Consider the following 18,734-nt stretch of genomic DNA (forward strand, 5'->3'; position numbering starts at 1 on the left):
ATCAGCTGTGCTCATTAGTTAGTCAAACAGCTGCTTCCTATTGTAGTGTGATAGCTCTCTCTGATTCAGTGAGCGTGATGTTGATGGGGACGTGTGGTTCTTAATGGGCTGCTGTTCACAGATGAGGCTGGAAACCACTGAGGGCTTTGGTGAGGAATGATGAAATGGGGGCCAGTCAACTGGCTGAGAGTCCAACAATCTATTTATGCCGACACTCTGCATTTAACTGCCAATCGATTGAACTGTGCATATCAGAAGACTCAATATCCAGACATTTCTCTGTAGCAAAACACCATCTCTCATTGATTTATTTTTATGTTTCAATTTCTCTCCCTCACCTTACATATGGAATTATATTACGTGCAACTGGTTGGCCAGCTTCATCAGCCAAGTTTCCAGAGCTGAATTCCACCAGACCAGCACAAAACCACCACTAGCCAGCATAATTTGAACCTAATATAGTTTAGCAGGGCTTCCAATTCCCCTTTACCTTTTATCTTTTACTCCACACAAGGTCAGTAAATGGTCAGTTGGATTTAATAGGGCTTAATAGAGCCTTTTTTGTTCCACAGATGAAAGAAATGCATGACACAGACTTCGAAAGACATTCTGTTATCATTTACTCACATGTCGTGGCCAAATGTACTGGCAGTGACATAAATTTTGTGTTTTGCAAAATTTGCTGTTTAAGCTGTTGTGGTGTTCATACACATTGCCTCTAGATTATCTCACTGCCAATACTTGAACTCTAAAAAGTGTTGGGTTGAATAGATCCCAGCGCTGAGTAAAATATTGACAAACCCAGTGATTGGGTTGTTCTTCTGACATAGCGGTTGGGTCACTGCCCAGAAGGCTGGGTTAAACATTTAACCCAGCTGTTGGTTGAAAACAATATTTCCATATTTCCATATTATAAAATCCATATTTAACCCAGCATTTTTTAGAGTGCGTAGAAGTAATGTGAAGGGACACCACAACAGCTTTAGCAGCAAATTTTGCAAAACACAAAATTTATGTCACTGCCAATACTTTTGGCAACGACTGTAGAGACTTAATTTTAATTTTTCTGCTCCTTTAAACAAGGTCTCAATGTGAATCTGAAGCTTTTAGTAAAGCCCTGTGGATTGTGTGTTCCATTTCCTAATTTAGGAGGTAACTTTGGACCTTTTTTCAGTTGTTCTTTGCCTGGTCTTAGTCTAATGAACACGATTAGGAAAAAAATAAAAACATCCTCAGCTGAATGAATCCAATTTCACAGCAGTATTTAGGACGCGTCCTCTTTTAGGTGGTTGTTTGCATCGTGTACTTTCACAAACTTTCTCTAATGGGAAAAAGTATTAACTAATGTCTGGGATTCATGTTTAATGACTACATAATATGTACAAATCATTACTCAGCTAGGATTTGCTCTTAACAAGCGCGTGTCACTAGGTTATTGTGCATGTAACAAATGAATGTCACCTTCTCCATAAGCTGACGGAGCTGTCTGCTGCGTGGGTCTCGATTACACATGTTCTGTGCTGGAGCCACAACTGTGCAGATACATTTCCCATCTGCATCCTGTGCCGAGCTGTAGATCTGCCAGCCCTCCTCTGGGCTCGGATACAGGGCCTACATAGAGAAAGAGATAAAGAGATGAAAAAAAGAGAGATAGTGAAAGATGCATAGAGAGACAGAGCAAAATGCATGAGCGGAATAGAATGTGGCATCTGTGAGAGGAGGACGTTTTGATCAGCTTAGACACTCGGAGGAAATAGAGCTGCTTTGGATCGATAAAGCTGCTTTTTCATGGGGGGTGGAGTCAGGAGATGGATGCCTTGAAACAATGTACAGGCTCAAATGCACACACACACACACACACACACACACACACACACACACACACACACACACACATTTGCTTATCATAGTGGGGACTTTCCATTGACTTCTACTGTTTTTATACTGAGATGATAATGGTTTCTATCCATACTATAGAACTAAATCTCACACGAAGCTTTCTGCTTTTGCATGGAATAGTAAAGAGTTAAACTCAATCCATAACATGTGGCATAATATTGAATATTAACCATTCATTATTTTCTTTAAAAAAAAAAAAGCAAACAGAGGTGTATTTAATGGAAGAGGCAATTTTAAGTGCCAAACAGAAATGTGAGGATTATATTTTTATTAAGGCACTTTAACTCTTCTCTTAAAAATGCATATTAATTTAGCTGTAAAGCTGTTTAAATAATTTTTACAGTTGGGTTTATGGTTTTGGCTTGGCAACAAAGTTGTAAATTTGGATATGCACAATTAGAAAGCATTTTTTTTAATACTAAAATCATTTTACCGTGGCTGTATTATTGAAACGTGAATATTTGATTTTATGCTGACTGACCCCATTTACTTCCATTTTGCATTAAGTGCCTCACTCTAGCCCAGGAAGGACAAGTGGAAATTAATGGCTGTGGTAATCAACATTGACACAAATGCTTTTGATTAAGCTTAACTTGCAGAGAGCACAATTTGCAATGTTCATGAAGCTGGTGCTTTCAAGTTTTACGAGGGCTGCACAATGAATCACAGTTCAATTGTGATTCTGCTTCTCTCTTGATTTATTAAGCAAAATCATCTGCAATATGCCTGCTGGCTGTTTTAATTTTAATTTCCCATTTATGTTATCTTGCATTGGTAACAAGCCTCAACAAACTTTCTTGGTTGTGGTTGCCAGACTTCAAAAGTTTACCCCAAATCAGAGATCTGCATATATTTTCTGCATATATTTATACATTTTCTGTTTACTAAATATTCCTAACCTGGCAACCATGCTCACCCTACTTTAGAGAAAAGCTCTGATGAACTAAAAACACTGGCAGACATTTTATTTATTTTTAAGATATTCTGCTCAAATAAAAGTGCAATACAGTCTGTTTTCTTTCACATGGTTGTTTAAACTGTTTGCTGTGAATAAATCTGTGAGCAAACCATGCAAGTTGACATTCTCTTGATTAGTGCTTATGTGAAAGTGCAATAAATCTGATGAAATGTAAAACAAACAATAAAAAAATACAGTAAACATTTAATCATTATGATTATATTTAATGGTGATTAACTGTTTAACCATTGTTAAGCAGCTCTAATTTCATTATCATTATTATTGTTTGCTATCATTAAAGACTAAAAAATGAATAAAGCCAGATTGGAAAAGAACAACTGATGATGTCATTAAAGATAGACAGCATTTACAAGAAAAAGGAGTGATGATAAAATGTCTCCTTATTGATTCCCTCGCACCCTCTTCTGTGTTTTTCATTCTCACACATCACTCTCTCTCTCTCCACACTTCCCCGATCAGATTAAACGAGCGAGTGGACAGAGAGGCTATGTGATTGGAGAGTAAAGCAGCAGACGCCCCATGAGCTCACTGTCACATTCCATCACTCCTGCCAATCCCTGTCACTCTCTCTTCTCTCTCTGTCTCCTTCACTTTTTCACTCCCTCCACATCGCTCCTTTTCTTCCACAGTCTGTCCTCTTCTCACCTTCCTATCATTCTCATCTGTCTCTTTTTTCCTGTGTCTTCAGCGCTGTTCGTCCCTGAGCAATCTCTCACTCTCTCAATTTCATTCAAATTACTGCAATTCAACTCAATAATGATTTATTAGCCTGCCAGAGAAATGTAATTTAAAAAAAAAGAAAAAAAAAAGAAAATGATTTTTAAATTTAGATGCAGAGGCAATAAAAAATACAGGTTTCACAAATACAAAAGATCAGATTCAATGTTATTCATTCAAGTCAAATCTATTTGTGGATCTCTTTTCACAATACACATTGTTTCAAGCTTTACAAAAAGTCATGCTGTTGTGGCTACAGTGACTTGCATTCTTTTTCATTTTGATAGAACAATGTATGGCTCTATGAATGATGACATGTTGATGTTTCATGAATATTTGAAAATGTGAAGAAAAAAAAATCTACTTGATAATTCATATATTTTGCTGCCATTTATGCTATAGTGCAATTTTATAATTTGACGAGTTTCTCTGTAAGCATCACAAAGATTTAGTTTGAGAAAAATAACTTTTAAGTGATTTTCATTTTGGTGAAACAGCAAAGCCACGTTTCATCCTCTGATTGTCTCTAATGGAAGTGTCTCCATGTGCTCCCTTGAAAAACAACTTGATTACATCAAGCCTTCTCGATTTCTGCTTTTTGACTGTCAGTTGTGTTTCCTTCAACTTAAATTCTTTGCTAGACAAGTAATGTGCAAATTTTTTATCCATTTGAAGGTCTATATTCATTTGTTGTGGAGCTACAATTGATTTAAACCATCTAATGGCGCTTGTCTTTTCAATTTTACCGGTTTGTTGAATCTGGAGATGCAGGCAAAAAACGTATTGTTGTTTTGATTAATTCTGGCTTGAGAACATGTCTCTCTCTGTATCCGTTTCTCCAATTTATTCTCCATCCCTGTCTCTCCCCTTGAGCACATTTTCATTTAGGTAGCATGGGCTCCCTATTTTCAGTAACACCCTTTCTCTCTCTCTCTCTTTCTCTCTCTTGAAAGAAACAAAATAATAGAAACAACCAAACACAAAAACACAAGGAAATTACATTAAAGTTCAAAGGTCTAAAAATACACCAAACTGGTTTTTTTTTTTCAGCCAGTAGATTACATCACATAAATTCTCCCATCTCATTCCGGTGAAGGTGCTTGCAAAGCCTGAAGGCATGAGAGACGGACACACATACAAGTGCTAACACTCAACACACACACACACACACACACGCACACACACGGTTCTCAGTGGTTCAGATTCACACGCAGATTTGATAAGGTTGATCTAGTTCAAAGTCATTAGCCTCGTTCCTTCTGTTTATCTAACCGTTGTAATGTTTTTTTTTCCTTTAGAATGCCACATATTGTCATAAAGGGCCTCTATGCCTCTGTGCTGTTTTCCTGTCCTGTCCGACATTCAGTCAAATCTTGCAGGGTCCTCACTTCCATTAGCAGTGATTTTTCTGCTGATACAGAAATCCAGCCTTCTCCCCGAGATGAACACGGACAGGTCTGCCAGTTCGTCTCTGAAATGCCGATCTCTGGCGATCCGCTCTATTGACCACTTGTAGCCGATGTGAGACTAGCCCAAGTGTGTCTCACCTTGGCCTGAAAGAATGCAGTCTTCAATTCTCGGACGAGTGTATTACCACCCTAAAATTTAATCATCAGTCTCATTCCTGTCCTGACAGACTTGTGGCTTAGTATCGGATCACATCAGATATGGTTAGCTTCGAGCTCCGGCTCAATCTACACGCCATTCTGCCACCCGCAGCCCCTCAAGCGGATAAAACTGTTGCATCAATCATCCGTGCAGTACATGCACCTCACATGTTAAACGTCGGCACGGCATGTGTGCTCATCCGAACGGTGGAAAAAAATAAGCCAGAAGGCCAATGGGGAGCTGCGCTTTCAAATAAACATGCTTTCTGTTCATTAATGTTGCATAAATGTTGAGTTTTAATTTAAGAACTGATTAGAATCACCCCTGGACTCATTACCACCCACCAATTCATTCTGCTGTAATTTCCTCTCATCTACTGCTAATGGCAGAGTAGAGAACGGGGGGGAGGGGGGGGGGGCACACACAAAAACACACACTCCAAATCACACACAGATGTGTGTAGCATCTCTCCTTTTTCAGATCTTCCCATCCTTTCCAGCATATGTACTGCATGTGAGTGCATGTTACAGAATAGTTATTTATGAACAAACAGGTCAAATGAAATGAGCCACGGTTTATTTAGTAATGGTTGAGCTGTCATCCGTAAACGGCAGAGTGAGTCTATCTGCGTGAGTCTGTTTTTTTTTTTTTTACTTCTCATTTGCATTTAACAGCCTGCAAACGATCAAATTACTCTGTCAGAAGTGCGCAGTCTGTTTGCTGGCATTTCCGAAGACAAGCGAGTAAATGAAGTTGCTGATTATATGTTGCGTATCCTAATCAGATGCGACACGATAAGGCAGAAAGCAAGAAATGGTTCATCTTCTATGTTCATTTTAGTTGTTGTCTTAACCTGCCGTGGTCATGGTAAGTGATGAGCAAGACATTTTGTCAGCCGCTTGGTTTCTGTACCAGGGTAAAGCCCTGTCTGCCGTGAAATCGCATTGGTCTAAAATCCCTCTACACATCACTGGATATTAAAGGTCATTTTTGTCCTTGTTTAAAAAGTTTTACAGAAGAAAATCGATAGTAGTTTAGAAAAACGTTTAAAATCAAGTACACTTATGTGAGATAATTCCAGTCAAATTTGTAGCCTAATAAATTATGTTTATTTTTCATTAACTCGGCTGCCACAAGGGGGAATCACATGACCTACTTACACCTTTATTATTGGATGCAGTTGAATAAATTAATCATGGTTGACGACAATTATGTGGCTGACAGCTCTTCAAGTGTAGTCTGAAATATCGTAATTAAGTTTCGTGCACATGAATGACAGTGCAAAATCCTATTTATGGGTGGGGAAACTCAGAATTGAGTTTCTGGGTTGTGACACTGGAGGTTGCATTTCAATTTGAAACATAGTGGAAACACAGATCGATAATATGCATAATATTATACAATACATATTTATTTATTTAATGCCATAAAATATAATCTTTACTGTACATTAGTGAGTGGAAAGCAATTATGTAGTAAATTATAATTAATCATTTTGGAAGTTTTCAATTTACAAATTTTCACTCATTGTATCTGTAATATGCAAGGAAAACATCCATCAGTCTTGTCACTATATAGCTTTATAAATAAATATTGTATTTCTATGGACAAAATTCATCTGGGAAACACTGAAAATAGTACACACACCAAGCTGCTGTGAGAAAAATGTAGAAATACAAAGCAGCCCAACTTTAAATTAAACACTTCATTTTGCATAAATACTGTAGAGCACAAGTAACACAATAATTCTGACAAAAATATATATGTGCTTAAATATTTCTTATTAGAAATTCAATGTATGTTTAAAATCCTACATTGTATCACAATTGTGACACTGGACCACAAAACCAGTCTTAAGTGTAAATATTTTCCGAAATTGAGATTACTGCATCATCTGAAAGCTGAATAAATAAGCTTTCCATCGATGTATGGTTTATTATGATCTGATATTTGGCCGAGATACAACTATTTGAAGATTTGGAATCAGAAGGTGCAAAAAAATTTAAATACTGAGAAATTGCCTTAAAATTGTCCAGATGAAGTTGTTAGCAATGCTTATTACTAATCAAAAATTAAGTTTTTATATATTCAGGGTAGGAAATTTACAAAATATCTTAATGGAAGATGATCTTTACTTAATATCCTAATGAATTATGGCATAAAAGAAAATCGATCATTTTGACCCATACAATGATTTTTTTTTTTTTTTTTTTTGGCTATTGCTGAAAATATACCCCAGGTACTTAAGACTGCTTTTGTGATCCTGGGACACAACTGTATTTTTATTACTGAGTTGTCGCAGTAGGGACCACTGTAACGAACTATTCATTGAATATAATTACTACTGTATGTTCAGATAAGTGAATAAGTGTGTTCCTCATACTAGGTAACACTGAGTTTGCGATTTTATTCATTTTTAATTTAGTGATTTAAACTTCTGCTTTAGAATGGTAGGCAATTTAGAATGTAAAAATGGTAACAAGGTTGTGATGTTTCCATCTGGTTAATCAATTAATCAAATTATTCAACAGATTAATAAATAACCGATGAATAAATAACCGATTAATAAGTAACCGTTAGTTGAGGCCCTATTTGTCACATTGTGACATTTTTAATTTAAAGAAAGATTTCTTTTCATTGGAAAGCTGTTTTGTTGTACCTGGTCAGAACACTATGTGAGAGCCTAAATTTGTTTTGAGCTCCGAGCCTTTACAAGGATAAGAGCAGCATTAAGAGCAAAGACTGATGGGAAATCAGCAATCAATCTGGCACATTTCACTCTATAGGGATGACATCATGGCTAAATGGTGTCCTGGGCATCACAGAGGAATAATCGGCAAGTTGAGAGCCTAAATTGATGTCCCACAGGTCCAAGCTCACTTAACCAAAACCTCCTTTTGTACTCCCAACACAAAAATGTTCAGTGAAAGGTATGGAAATAAAGCACACCGATAGCTTCACCGAGAGATGGAGAACAACAGACCAAAGGAGGCTAGAACCTGGTGTGAGGGCAACAGATAACAAGATGCCACAGCAAGTGTTAGTGTGAGCGGGAGGGAAAGAAACACCCCCACCGTGTGAAAGCAGAGAGTTGCTGAGGGGGAAGATGCTGCGATATAATTTCAGAGTGGCAGTTTCTTACTCAGCCGAACCGCTGCCAAAGCCTGACACCAGCTCCTTTATGTGCCCAGCCCTCACTGTGAGCCCCACTGATTGCTCAACCTTTACCAGCCTCAATCCTGCAGTCTGATATTCAGCCCCGGCTCAGTTGGGAACCATCACACACATCCCACACACTCCCTACTGAGGAGAAGCTACCCAGGTATCAATGTTCAATTGCGAAAATGGAATGATCAATAGGCCCTCCCCGTCGCCACTTCTGATCATGATCTCCAGCTGGCCTTCACTTTGAGGCCACTATTAACACATTAAGGAAAAGATTAACCAATTACAGTGCCACGCTTGGGCCCCCGAGACGTCTATGGGTTTGAACCTAGGGCGGTTTTCATTAGACCAATCTCTGAGCTCAGCATTGTAGCCTGGGCATAAATGAGATCGTAAATCTGTAGGCTCCATTTCATTGAAAGTGACAGGAAGTCTATTACAACTTTCATAAGAAGCGTGTGGGAGATGGCCACGAGTTGTTTTCTACAGAAAGACCTTTATTGGTGCCTTGTGAACCCGGGTTTCCAAAGTAACAAGGAGAGAGAAAATTGCCTTATTTTTCTCTTTAGATGTCCTTTAGTGTGTTTTTGTTTTTCTGAGCCTTTTTTACCATTCTCTCTCTCTGTCTCAGTTTTTCATCAACATAAGGCTTTGGAGTGGAGCTTTGTGATTACATATTACCCTGCATCCCAACACTGGCATCTGTCTCCACTCTAAACATGGATGTGAGCATCTACCACGGCTCCAAGCACTGCTTCTATCGTAACATACTTCAATAACACTCATGAACAACTTGAAATATCCAGAATCCTTGTAAAACACGGATGCTGATGCAAATTAACATGAATGTCCTGCATATACAGAGTTCCCAGTCTTCCCTCTCTAAGCTCAAAGACAGTGATTCCCAATTCCAGTTTTCATGTACCATTGCTCTGCACATTTTGCATGTACTGTAACTCTTATCACTTCAGACATTTCTTCTATTAGACTGTAAGTGACCTGCGAAGTGGACATCATGGGATTTTCTGCCATGATTCCAGTTCGAAGGAAGCATTTATGTTCCATTCAAAGGGCATCAAAGTGTACAAGACGTGAATTTAAAATTTAAATTGTTTTTATCTACAGAGATATATTACGTCACACTTCTCTAGTAAGTTTTGTCTGTGTGTAGAGATGCTGCAGACCGTGGTGTTGTGCAAATCCATGAATGAATGTTCCGAAGTGAAGAAAACCTCAACGGATTACCTGTGCTCAGGGAGTAGGAGCAATGAACACTGTGTGGGGCCCCTGTCAATTGGAACACAGTTCATGGAGCTCTCTTCTAACCTGCTGGTTATCCGAATCAAGTGTGTTAAATAAGAGAGACATGCAAAATATGCAGAGCGGTGGTATGCGAAAAACTGGAATTGAAGATACTGTTCTAAGACACAAAAATAGAGCAGCAGAAAACTGGGGAACGAGATATTACTCTGTTTGCCCTCTGAGCACATTTAGATGCTCAATTTCCTACAGATTGCCCTGCTTTTGCCTCTGAAAATAATGGTTTCAGCTTGCAATTCGGAGCATGCTATTGATAATGTGACTGAAATTCTGGAAGAGCTTCAACTCCTGATAAGCTCCTGCTTCTTCAAAGGTGCCAGTCAAGGGACTGGCATGGGTCTTGCATCAATATGATTTACAGTTTCTTAACTACAGTAATATTAATATTTATGTGAAGGTTGCTCAAGAGTTCTTCATCTTGTCGTCAAAGACACCAACCCCCGGTTTCACAGACAAGGCTTCAGCCTAGTAGGAGACTAAAATGTAAGTTTGAGATGTTTCAGCTGAGAGCAACTCACACTGATTGAACTTAAAATATGCCAGTGCCCTTGTTTTGCCTCAAGATGCACCATAGTAATGATTTTTCGAAGGCACGGTTATAAAATTATTGAACTATGGCTGAATCCTTGTTTAGTCCAAGCCCTGTCTGTGAAACGAGGCCCAAGAGTAGTTTCCTGTTAAGCAGCACCATGAGGTTGATATTACATTGATAAAGCTATTAGACATTAGCATTTACGTTCAACCGAATGGCGGTTGCTGGACCCCCATATTAGCTTATTGGATCACGCAAGTTTTTAAGCCAAACACCTCACATGATAATCAAAATTATGTCAAGACAGCTCTGATTGGTTGATTCACCACAATAACAAACAGTCCCAAAATATTCACTAGCTGATATGCTAAGGTCCATTATATTCTTTTAAGAGTGCTCCAAAACAAAACTGTGCACTGACCAAACAGACTTTATTGAAACCAATAGATGTGCTTGTAAATATAAAGAAATAAAATACAGCTAATTTTGATTGACCGCAAATGGAGAAACATGCTTTTCACAGTTAGATGGTGTTAAAGCATCTACCAACATAGGCTAACAAGGCTAAACAGCAACACTTTGACCTTTTGTATCAGCCCAAATAGTAAATAAACCTGAAGACTAAGGTGAGTCTGATGTGGTGTCCCTTGAAGGCTGTAAATCTCAATGTTGTCATCTGTTGGTGTGTGTGGTGGTGACAACAGCCACAGTGATTCAACCTCACTTTCTCATTTAGAGATCCCTGGTGGGCAGCAACAGCTGAGCAGAGCTCTGTTTTGGTGATTTCCTAACAGACAGATCTGAGCTGCTCCAATGAAAAAAAAAAAGTTTTAGCAGATTGCTGTTTCTGGTTCTTATTTACAGTATGCATATTGGTTTCTATGACAGTCATTTAATATTTTGGGCCAATGAAAATGAAACAGCAGGTGATATCATGGCTTTGTTAAGTGTTTGTTCATTACACATTTGTTGCAGATTGTCCTACGGATTCTCACTCGCCTCTCATTTATTTCTCATAATCGAACCCTGAACCAGTGGTATTCGCCACACACATTCGCCTACACAAACATATAATAAAATCTTTACTCAGCAATCATTGCAGTATTTAGACATTCCTGTATACTTGCTGTCTTATATGTTTATGTTTTATACTTACATGAGGTTTTTCCGCCCTTATAAGTGAAGTGTAACTTAAATTATAAGTAATTTGTTGATTAGCTATCTCAAAACATTTTACTCGTCACGTTTCAACATTTTTGAGTGATGATCTTTACACGTGAACAGTTCACAAGACTTAACAGCTGAGCTGAGAAGGGCAGAAAAGAGCAAGTGAAGCGCGGTGTGATTGATGCTTAGAGCTGATGGAATACGGCACACTTAATGTGTAGCAGTGACATGGCGGTAGCCTGGACAGTCATGTGGGTCCAAGATCATCATGGCAGCATGGAAGACAAGTTGAATTGAAGAGAAGAAAGATATCCCTGCAGCCTGTTACAAGTCAGTCACTCTGCTTCACGGACCACACCTCAATTCTCCAGCTCATTTCACATGATCATCAACTTATCTCAAGAACAGACAGATGCATCTCTCTTTCTGACTGAGAGCAAGCTGCTTTTGAGATTAGATTTTGAGCCTTTACAAAGCCTGATCATTTTGGATAGGTTCACACTTATCACAGAGAATAAATTAGTCCCCGGCATGAGAGTAACATCTGTGTAATGCCTCAAATCTATAAAAAAAGGCCTTCGCTTCAGGGAAGATTGGGGAAGATTTTTTTTTTATTTTATTTTTTTTACGTATGCTAATTTCCCCTTTCTTGAGGTGAAGTGAGGCAATGTTTTAAAGTGACTGCTTGAATTGAGATACAGTACGGAGGAGGTTCACAAATGCTAATGTGTTTTGGGTAATGATAACTACCGATAGTGGAGCTTCATTGGGTGCCACTTTAGCTTAATAAATAAATGTCCTGAACAATTTTGGCTCATTTTCCAGTAGTTTCCACTTTGCAGATATTTGATATAGGCATTATCAAATTTCTGGAGCATGCACCAACTGAGCTTTAGATTCGTCTGACATTCAGCACTGAACTGAGAACGCCTTTTAAATGCCAATTCAGTTCTTAAATTGCTATTAAATTTAAATCGAAGTAGCAAATAGGATGCAGAATTGCAGTTCAAATTTGATTGTAAGCAAGTGTACATTCAAATGAATTGAAATTCCTTAAGTTCACATGACTGTTGCTCTGTTTTGCTTGGCTTTACAGAGCAAAGTCGGAATGTTTTTTTTTTTTTTTTTTTTTTTTAAACCATTGAAATTTTGTATTGAAAGTAGAATGATAGATAGAACAGGGTGAAAGACCATTTCACAGAATTGCAGTTAAGTAAAAACCTCATTCTGTTATTCTGATTCAGTTTAAATATACATTCATCTTATGGCGTGATCAGTGGGTGCACACGAGCACATGACTAGATGAATAATCTCGCTTGATATGAAGCAGTGTTGGTGTTGACTGTAGAATTCCACATATTAAACAGCTCTACAGAAAAAGAGCCTCCAACCCTAAAGCTTTTAGCTTGTGGTGAGTAGTAACAGTCTTAGAAAGCGAGTGTGAACGTGTTAAACAAAGCTGTGATAGACCGTTTCTGCAGACTCCTCTTCCAAGACAGATGGAAATCAGAGTAGGCATCCTGACCGACCCAAACGACCCCTGCAGCGTCTCCTCTCTCATCCAGATGGAGTGTCATCCCTGGCCATAAGCTACGCCGGGTAAAGCTTTTATTGTGGGGCAGATGCTCCGATATTACCCAGCAGATACCCCATGCGGTCTCTCAACATTAATGATCCAGAAAACGTTAAAGGGATCAGAGATCTCACTCTCAATCCATCCTCTTCCACCTACTCACACCTGGTCCCATTTTTCAATACCCAACATTTGGAAAACAAAAGCATACACACTCACACATACAAGATAATTACGTGCATTCTGGCAGAATTGTGAAGGTTTAAATTTCAGCCAGTGCTTACTTAACCTTTCAAGATATAAGAAAGTGCTTAGCTCTAGAGCAGGGGTGTCAAACTCAATTCCTGGAAGACCGTGGCCCTGCAGAGTTTTGTTCTAGCCCTGCTCCAACACACATACCATGTAGTTTTCAAATAAGCCTGAAGTACTTGATTAGTTGGATCAGGTGTGTTTAATTATGGTTGATACTAAACTCTGCAGGGATTTGGAGCTCCAGGAATTGAGTTTGACACCATTAATCTAGAGCAGTGGTCTCAAACTCAATTACTGGAGGGCCACAGCTCTGCAGAGTTTAGTTCCAACCAGCTCCAAATCACACCTACTTGGAAGTTTCTAGTAACCCTAAAGACCTTGATTAGCTGGATCAGGTGTGTTTGATTAGGGTTGGAGCAAAACTGCGCAGAGCTGTGGCCCTCCAGTAATTGAGTTTAAGACCAATGCTCTAGAGTCTTATTTTTTTCTTCTCTTTAAATGTGACAGCTTTGACAGTGCCAAAGGCCAGGCCTCTCTCCCACAAGGCACTTAATTCTGTTATGGACAGAGACAAAGCGCACATATCACATAAAAAAAAATATATATATATATATTGCTTCAAGACATTGCCTCATGGAGACATACCTCCCTGTCTCTATTTGACCTGAACATCAGTCATTAGGTATTTAACTCCTCTCCCCCTGCCAAGTGAGGACATCCTCACAGGAGTCATGAATCTCACTGGGTATAACTTCCTCGTCTATCATCTCCCACTGAGAATCCCTCACCCACACCAGCCATCAGTTCCACTGTAACCAACCCCCCCAAGCCAGACATGCATTCAATTTACCTGCCTTTCACCCTGAAAATCCCCCTAAAAGCATGTCTAGCAAATCTCTGAGGATTGTAACCACAGAGGAGTGGTTACAACCCCAAAGTCAGACACGTATTCAATTTACCTGCCTCTTGCCCTGGAAAGTCCCCCTAAAAGCCTGTCTAGCAAATCTCTGAGGATTGTAACCACAGAGGAGTGTAACTACTCTTTAACACAAAAGGTCCTGACTTATTGGCTTATTCGGATGAGCAAACAGACACACTGACAGATAAACAGACAGGAGAAGTAGAAAAGTGAAGGGTTACGCACACTGACGATTCTTTCCGAGGTTCCTGCGCGGGAGATGGTGGTTCCATTAAGCCCCACCAGCGAGGGCAGCGTCTGGGACATCCAGTTGGTGACCATGGCCATGGTGCTGAGCACCGCGCCAATTTTCAGGAGCGGAACGCTCATGTCGTCCCCCGGCTGGCCGCCTGGCCCTAGTGCCCCCCCACACTCCCTGGCGCCGGGGTCCAGATGCAGCGTGCAGGAATGGACACGAACCTGATACACCCTCCTCCTCCCTCTACCTCCAGCCAAGGGACATGCGATGCACGTGTACACAAGATTCTCAAAACCAGCTCACATGTACCAGCTTCAGGGATCCGACAGCATCACAGCGATGCACAAAACACGTTATTCTTCAGCGGGAGAGCGACTGCCAGTGCCTGACTCGCACTCCTCTGCTCCCTCTCCCTCCCTTCGTCTCTCTCTCTCTCCTCTCGCTCTTTCACGATGCAGTGCTGCGCATTGGCTACATCTATCTCTCTCTTTCTCTCCCTTCCTCTTCCCTCCCCTCCCCTGCCTCTCTCCAGCCTTGTTCCACATCCATCCCTCTGTCTTCTTCCTCTCCTCTTGCTCTTTTGCGCCTCTTGATCCCTCTCTTTTGTGAGCACAAAAAAAATCAGAGGCAGGGGAGATGCACACCCCCAGATCTTTGTGCAACAATCAGCTGTTTGAAGCCTTCACTGGCCCTCACAACTGCACAGAGGCGGCTCGCAGCTCGGGCTAAATTAGGATCTCTCTCCATGAGTGGTTTGTTTGTATGTGCGTGAAGAAGAGGAGCTGTACTCTTGGGAGTGTTTAATGAGGAAGAGGATGAGGCGTTCCAGTCGACGGCTTTCCCCTGACAGCTCATCAATCACATGTGCTTCTGACACTGCCTTAGAGTAATGGGGAATCTGAATGCGGATGGGCACGGAGCTGGCGCTTGGCACTAACCAGAGCTGACTTCAGTCCATCAGCAGCCCAGCCATGCAGGCCACTCTCCCATCATCCCCAGCCTGAAGCCACATAAGTCACATAATTAAACAGATGAGCCACGTGGAGGCTGTTTAACCTTGAGCGATGGACTGTTGGAGAACTGTCACTCAAGCCTTAAGTAGTACAATGTCGCAACTCTTTACTTTTCCTCACTCTTTAAAAACAACCTGTTCTATTATAATAATACCTAAATGTTGGCAAATAGCTTGTTTTATCTTTACTAGTTATTTTACCTTAGGTGTTTTCTCTCAGAAATGTTGAGAGTGACTGAGATTTGCAGCAGAATTACAACAATCAATGAAAAGTGACAGCTGTCGGAGACTCGGTGTGGTCTCAACTCACCTGATGCAGCTGTATGCTTGAGTTAAACCAAACTCAACACTGCCATCATGTGTTTGTACAAAGCTACTGTAAAATTTTGAAGGTACTATTTTGAAGCCATTGAAAGTACTATGTGTCATTTTTTTTCTAGTGTAGTGTTTGGCATGGCACTGCCTGGCAGGCAGGAGTACTTGGCAAACCTGACATCTTATACAGTATAACATAGATACACATGTATCTTACTCCATCTGTATACTGTACATTAATCTAGTCGCAGTCTGTTGGCTGCCAGGTTTCCAGAGCGATCTGTTTTGTTTGTTTTTGTGTCACATAAATAGGCATCCAAAGGTTACACTGTTCTCAGTAATATAAACCACACTAAAATGGACTGTCAATGGGAAACCAGCGTTTAGAGATTATAAAATCATCAATAATTATTTTTTCCCTAGCAACAAGCTACTTGTAAACATATAACCCAAAATTAAATCATTGCCTCAGATTGTTGTGTGTGTGTGTGTGTGTGTGTATGACTATCTATCTTCTGTAGAACTCAATATATGTTTGGCAGAATGACCATATAATTAAAATAAATGGGGGTATTAAAGTTTTAAAAATGACCAGAGGCACGGTACAAGTAGACCCTGCAATAACCTTCTATGAGGAAGTCTGAAATTTGTATATGCTACAATCAACAATCAGATCAAAAACAGTCAAATCCCATGTGCACTTACATACACATCAGGTTTAAAGACATTTGAACATGCATAGAATTTTCATCTTTACCACAGAGTAGCATATACAGCATGTGTATAACTATAACTGGTTGAGCCTAGTGCTAGCAATGCCAAGGTCATGGGTTTTAAACTCACAGAGAACACATACTGATAAAATGTAGAGCCTAAATGCACTTTTTGCTTTGGATAAAAGCGTCCGCCACATGCATACATGTAAAAATCAGTAAAATTGATCTGCAACTGTCACAACACAAATCTAACACCACAGCTTTCACAAGCTTTACTTGCAAAGAGAGAGCAAGCAACCCTGTTTCATTTTAATGACCCCAAAAACAATGTTTCACTGTGAAGGTTGTTTTTTTTAAGGTATCATTTTCACCCTGCTGAGTGCAATAACATCACAAACTGAAGGTTTACACCAAAGCTACTTCAGCCTTCTTTATCAAGTCAAGTCAAGTTGAGATTTATTGTCATTCCGCTACATGTGTGTGGACATACAGTGGAACAAAATGTTGTGCCTCACAGGACCACAATGCTACATAAATACAGACATAAAAAAATGAAGTTAAATAGTATAAACCTTTAAACAACTAACCTACTGACAGATTTTGACTATAAAATATTTTTACTATAACTATACATCAATGTTTACTGTACATAAACTAAAAAAATACAAACTGTACGAATGCTTCACATAATACTGTACATGTGGAAAGAGATACATAGAAACAGGTGTGTCATTCTTCATGTCAAACCGTGAATAAAATTGGTTGAGTGCATCCGGGAGGGATGTGTCATCAGCACAGGTCTGAATGGCTTGCCACAGCCTCCATGTGTCTCTGCTGTCTGTGAAGTGATTGTTGATTTTTTTTTTTTTTTTTTTTTTTTTTTTAAATATAAGACAGAGATGCTGACAGTTCATCTGAGGTTATTTAGTTATGGAAATACACTGAGTATCCAAATACTGTCAGATGTACTTAGCACTTGCTGTATTCTCCAGTGCAACAGTATATTACTCTGGGCCTGCGTTTTATAGCCTCATAAAATGTGTCAGAGTGAGAATTGATTTTGTAATCAGAGGACAAACAACCTTCTCATTTTTCTAATCATTAAAGTAAACACGAAACTGCCCTTCTCAGTACGGAATACATTTCATGAGGTCTTTTGTGGTAATTGGGTTTTGCATGATCAAGTAGCTTGTTCTGTCACTAGAGGATGCTGTTGTTCAACAGATGGCCGCAGGCCCCATCTCTCCTATGAATGAACAGGTAGAATCAGCAAGGAGGCAACATGCTTTTTGTTCTGACCAGTAAGGATCATTACTTCATCTAAATGAGATCAGAGTGAGTCTCAACATGGTTACATTTACACAGCAGCAGAATATGCTCATCAGTTTTATTTAGAGTGTTAAACATATTTCTAAATGCAATGTCTGCTTTCTTTAAGTGTGTTGCCATCACAACCGAAATGTGAGAGAGAGTTTGGTATGAATTAAATGAATGGATGCAGTACATTTTCATTTTTGGTTGAATTATTCCTTTAATAATCCCCTTAAACAGAATCATGAGAATATATTATAATACAATTTTAGCTACAGGAAGTTTTTCATAAAAACACAGCTGTTCAATGAGGCAAAATCTGTTTTTAAGTAACCAGTTTTTTTAGTTAGGGAATATACTAGCAGGGCCATGCTAACCAGCCAAACTTTATCCCCTTCGTTTATGCAGACATTATTCAATCCATTCCTGTTTAAACTCTATGTGAACCGTACGGCCGTGCATTTAGTGCTGCAGTCATAAGCTGCTGTTGAGTTTCTTCCCTTCTTGCCCCGCAGGTCTCTCACTCTGCTATTTCTGTCCACAGCGCTCACATCCTCATTAATGATCTTACTCATATTCTCACACACTAACGCGGCCTCACATACACACACATCTCAAGAATGCATTCGCATTAGCAGACATGCACAGCACACATATACACACACATACATGTTAAAAATGCATGCAGGCTGCCGTGTTTATCAAGCTAAACATTCATTTAAAATCTGATCGTGGTGCTTGCCTTCAGGGCTTCTGGTTTAAAGGGCATTTTTAATCAGTTCACACAATTTCAATTAACTTCAGCTGCAGAGCGCAGTGCTTCTGGCTACCTGCAGATGGCTGTAAAGATCTAGAGTTTCCCAAATGGCTTCAGAACCTCTCCAAGGACACCGATTTACAATTCAAGAACCTGTACCATAATAAATGTGTCTGCTCGGCATGTCCAAGACCTCGGTCACTGCCTTGTAAATGCTTTCCTACACCTGCACATGCACAAAGAATTCAGCCAAC

General features: G+C 39.6%; 1 protein-coding gene across 2 annotated transcripts in view; it reads right to left on the reverse strand.

Annotated features, from left to right (window-relative positions):
• LOC113042461 (noelin-2-like) overlaps nt 1-18,734 on the reverse strand; it is a 55,216-nt gene that overhangs the window by 10,887 nt on the left and 25,595 nt on the right. The window contains exons 1-2 of one of the 2 annotated variants that reach the window (XM_026201340.1): nt 14,357-14,870; nt 1,462-1,611 (exon numbers count right to left, since the gene is read on the reverse strand). In XM_026201340.1, coding sequence (XP_026057125.1) covers nt 1,462-1,611; nt 14,357-14,500 — 294 coding nt within the window. In that variant the 5' untranslated portion in view covers nt 14,501-14,870. Of the gene's footprint in view, nt 1-1,461; nt 1,612-14,356; nt 14,871-18,734 lie in introns of those variants that run through there. The other variant, XM_026201347.1, reaches the window with a different exon arrangement.

The sequence above is a fragment of the Carassius auratus genome, chromosome 3 (assembly GCF_003368295.1).
Source record: "Carassius auratus strain Wakin chromosome 3, ASM336829v1, whole genome shotgun sequence".
In the NCBI taxonomy this organism is placed as follows: domain Eukaryota; kingdom Metazoa; phylum Chordata; class Actinopteri; order Cypriniformes; family Cyprinidae; genus Carassius; species Carassius auratus.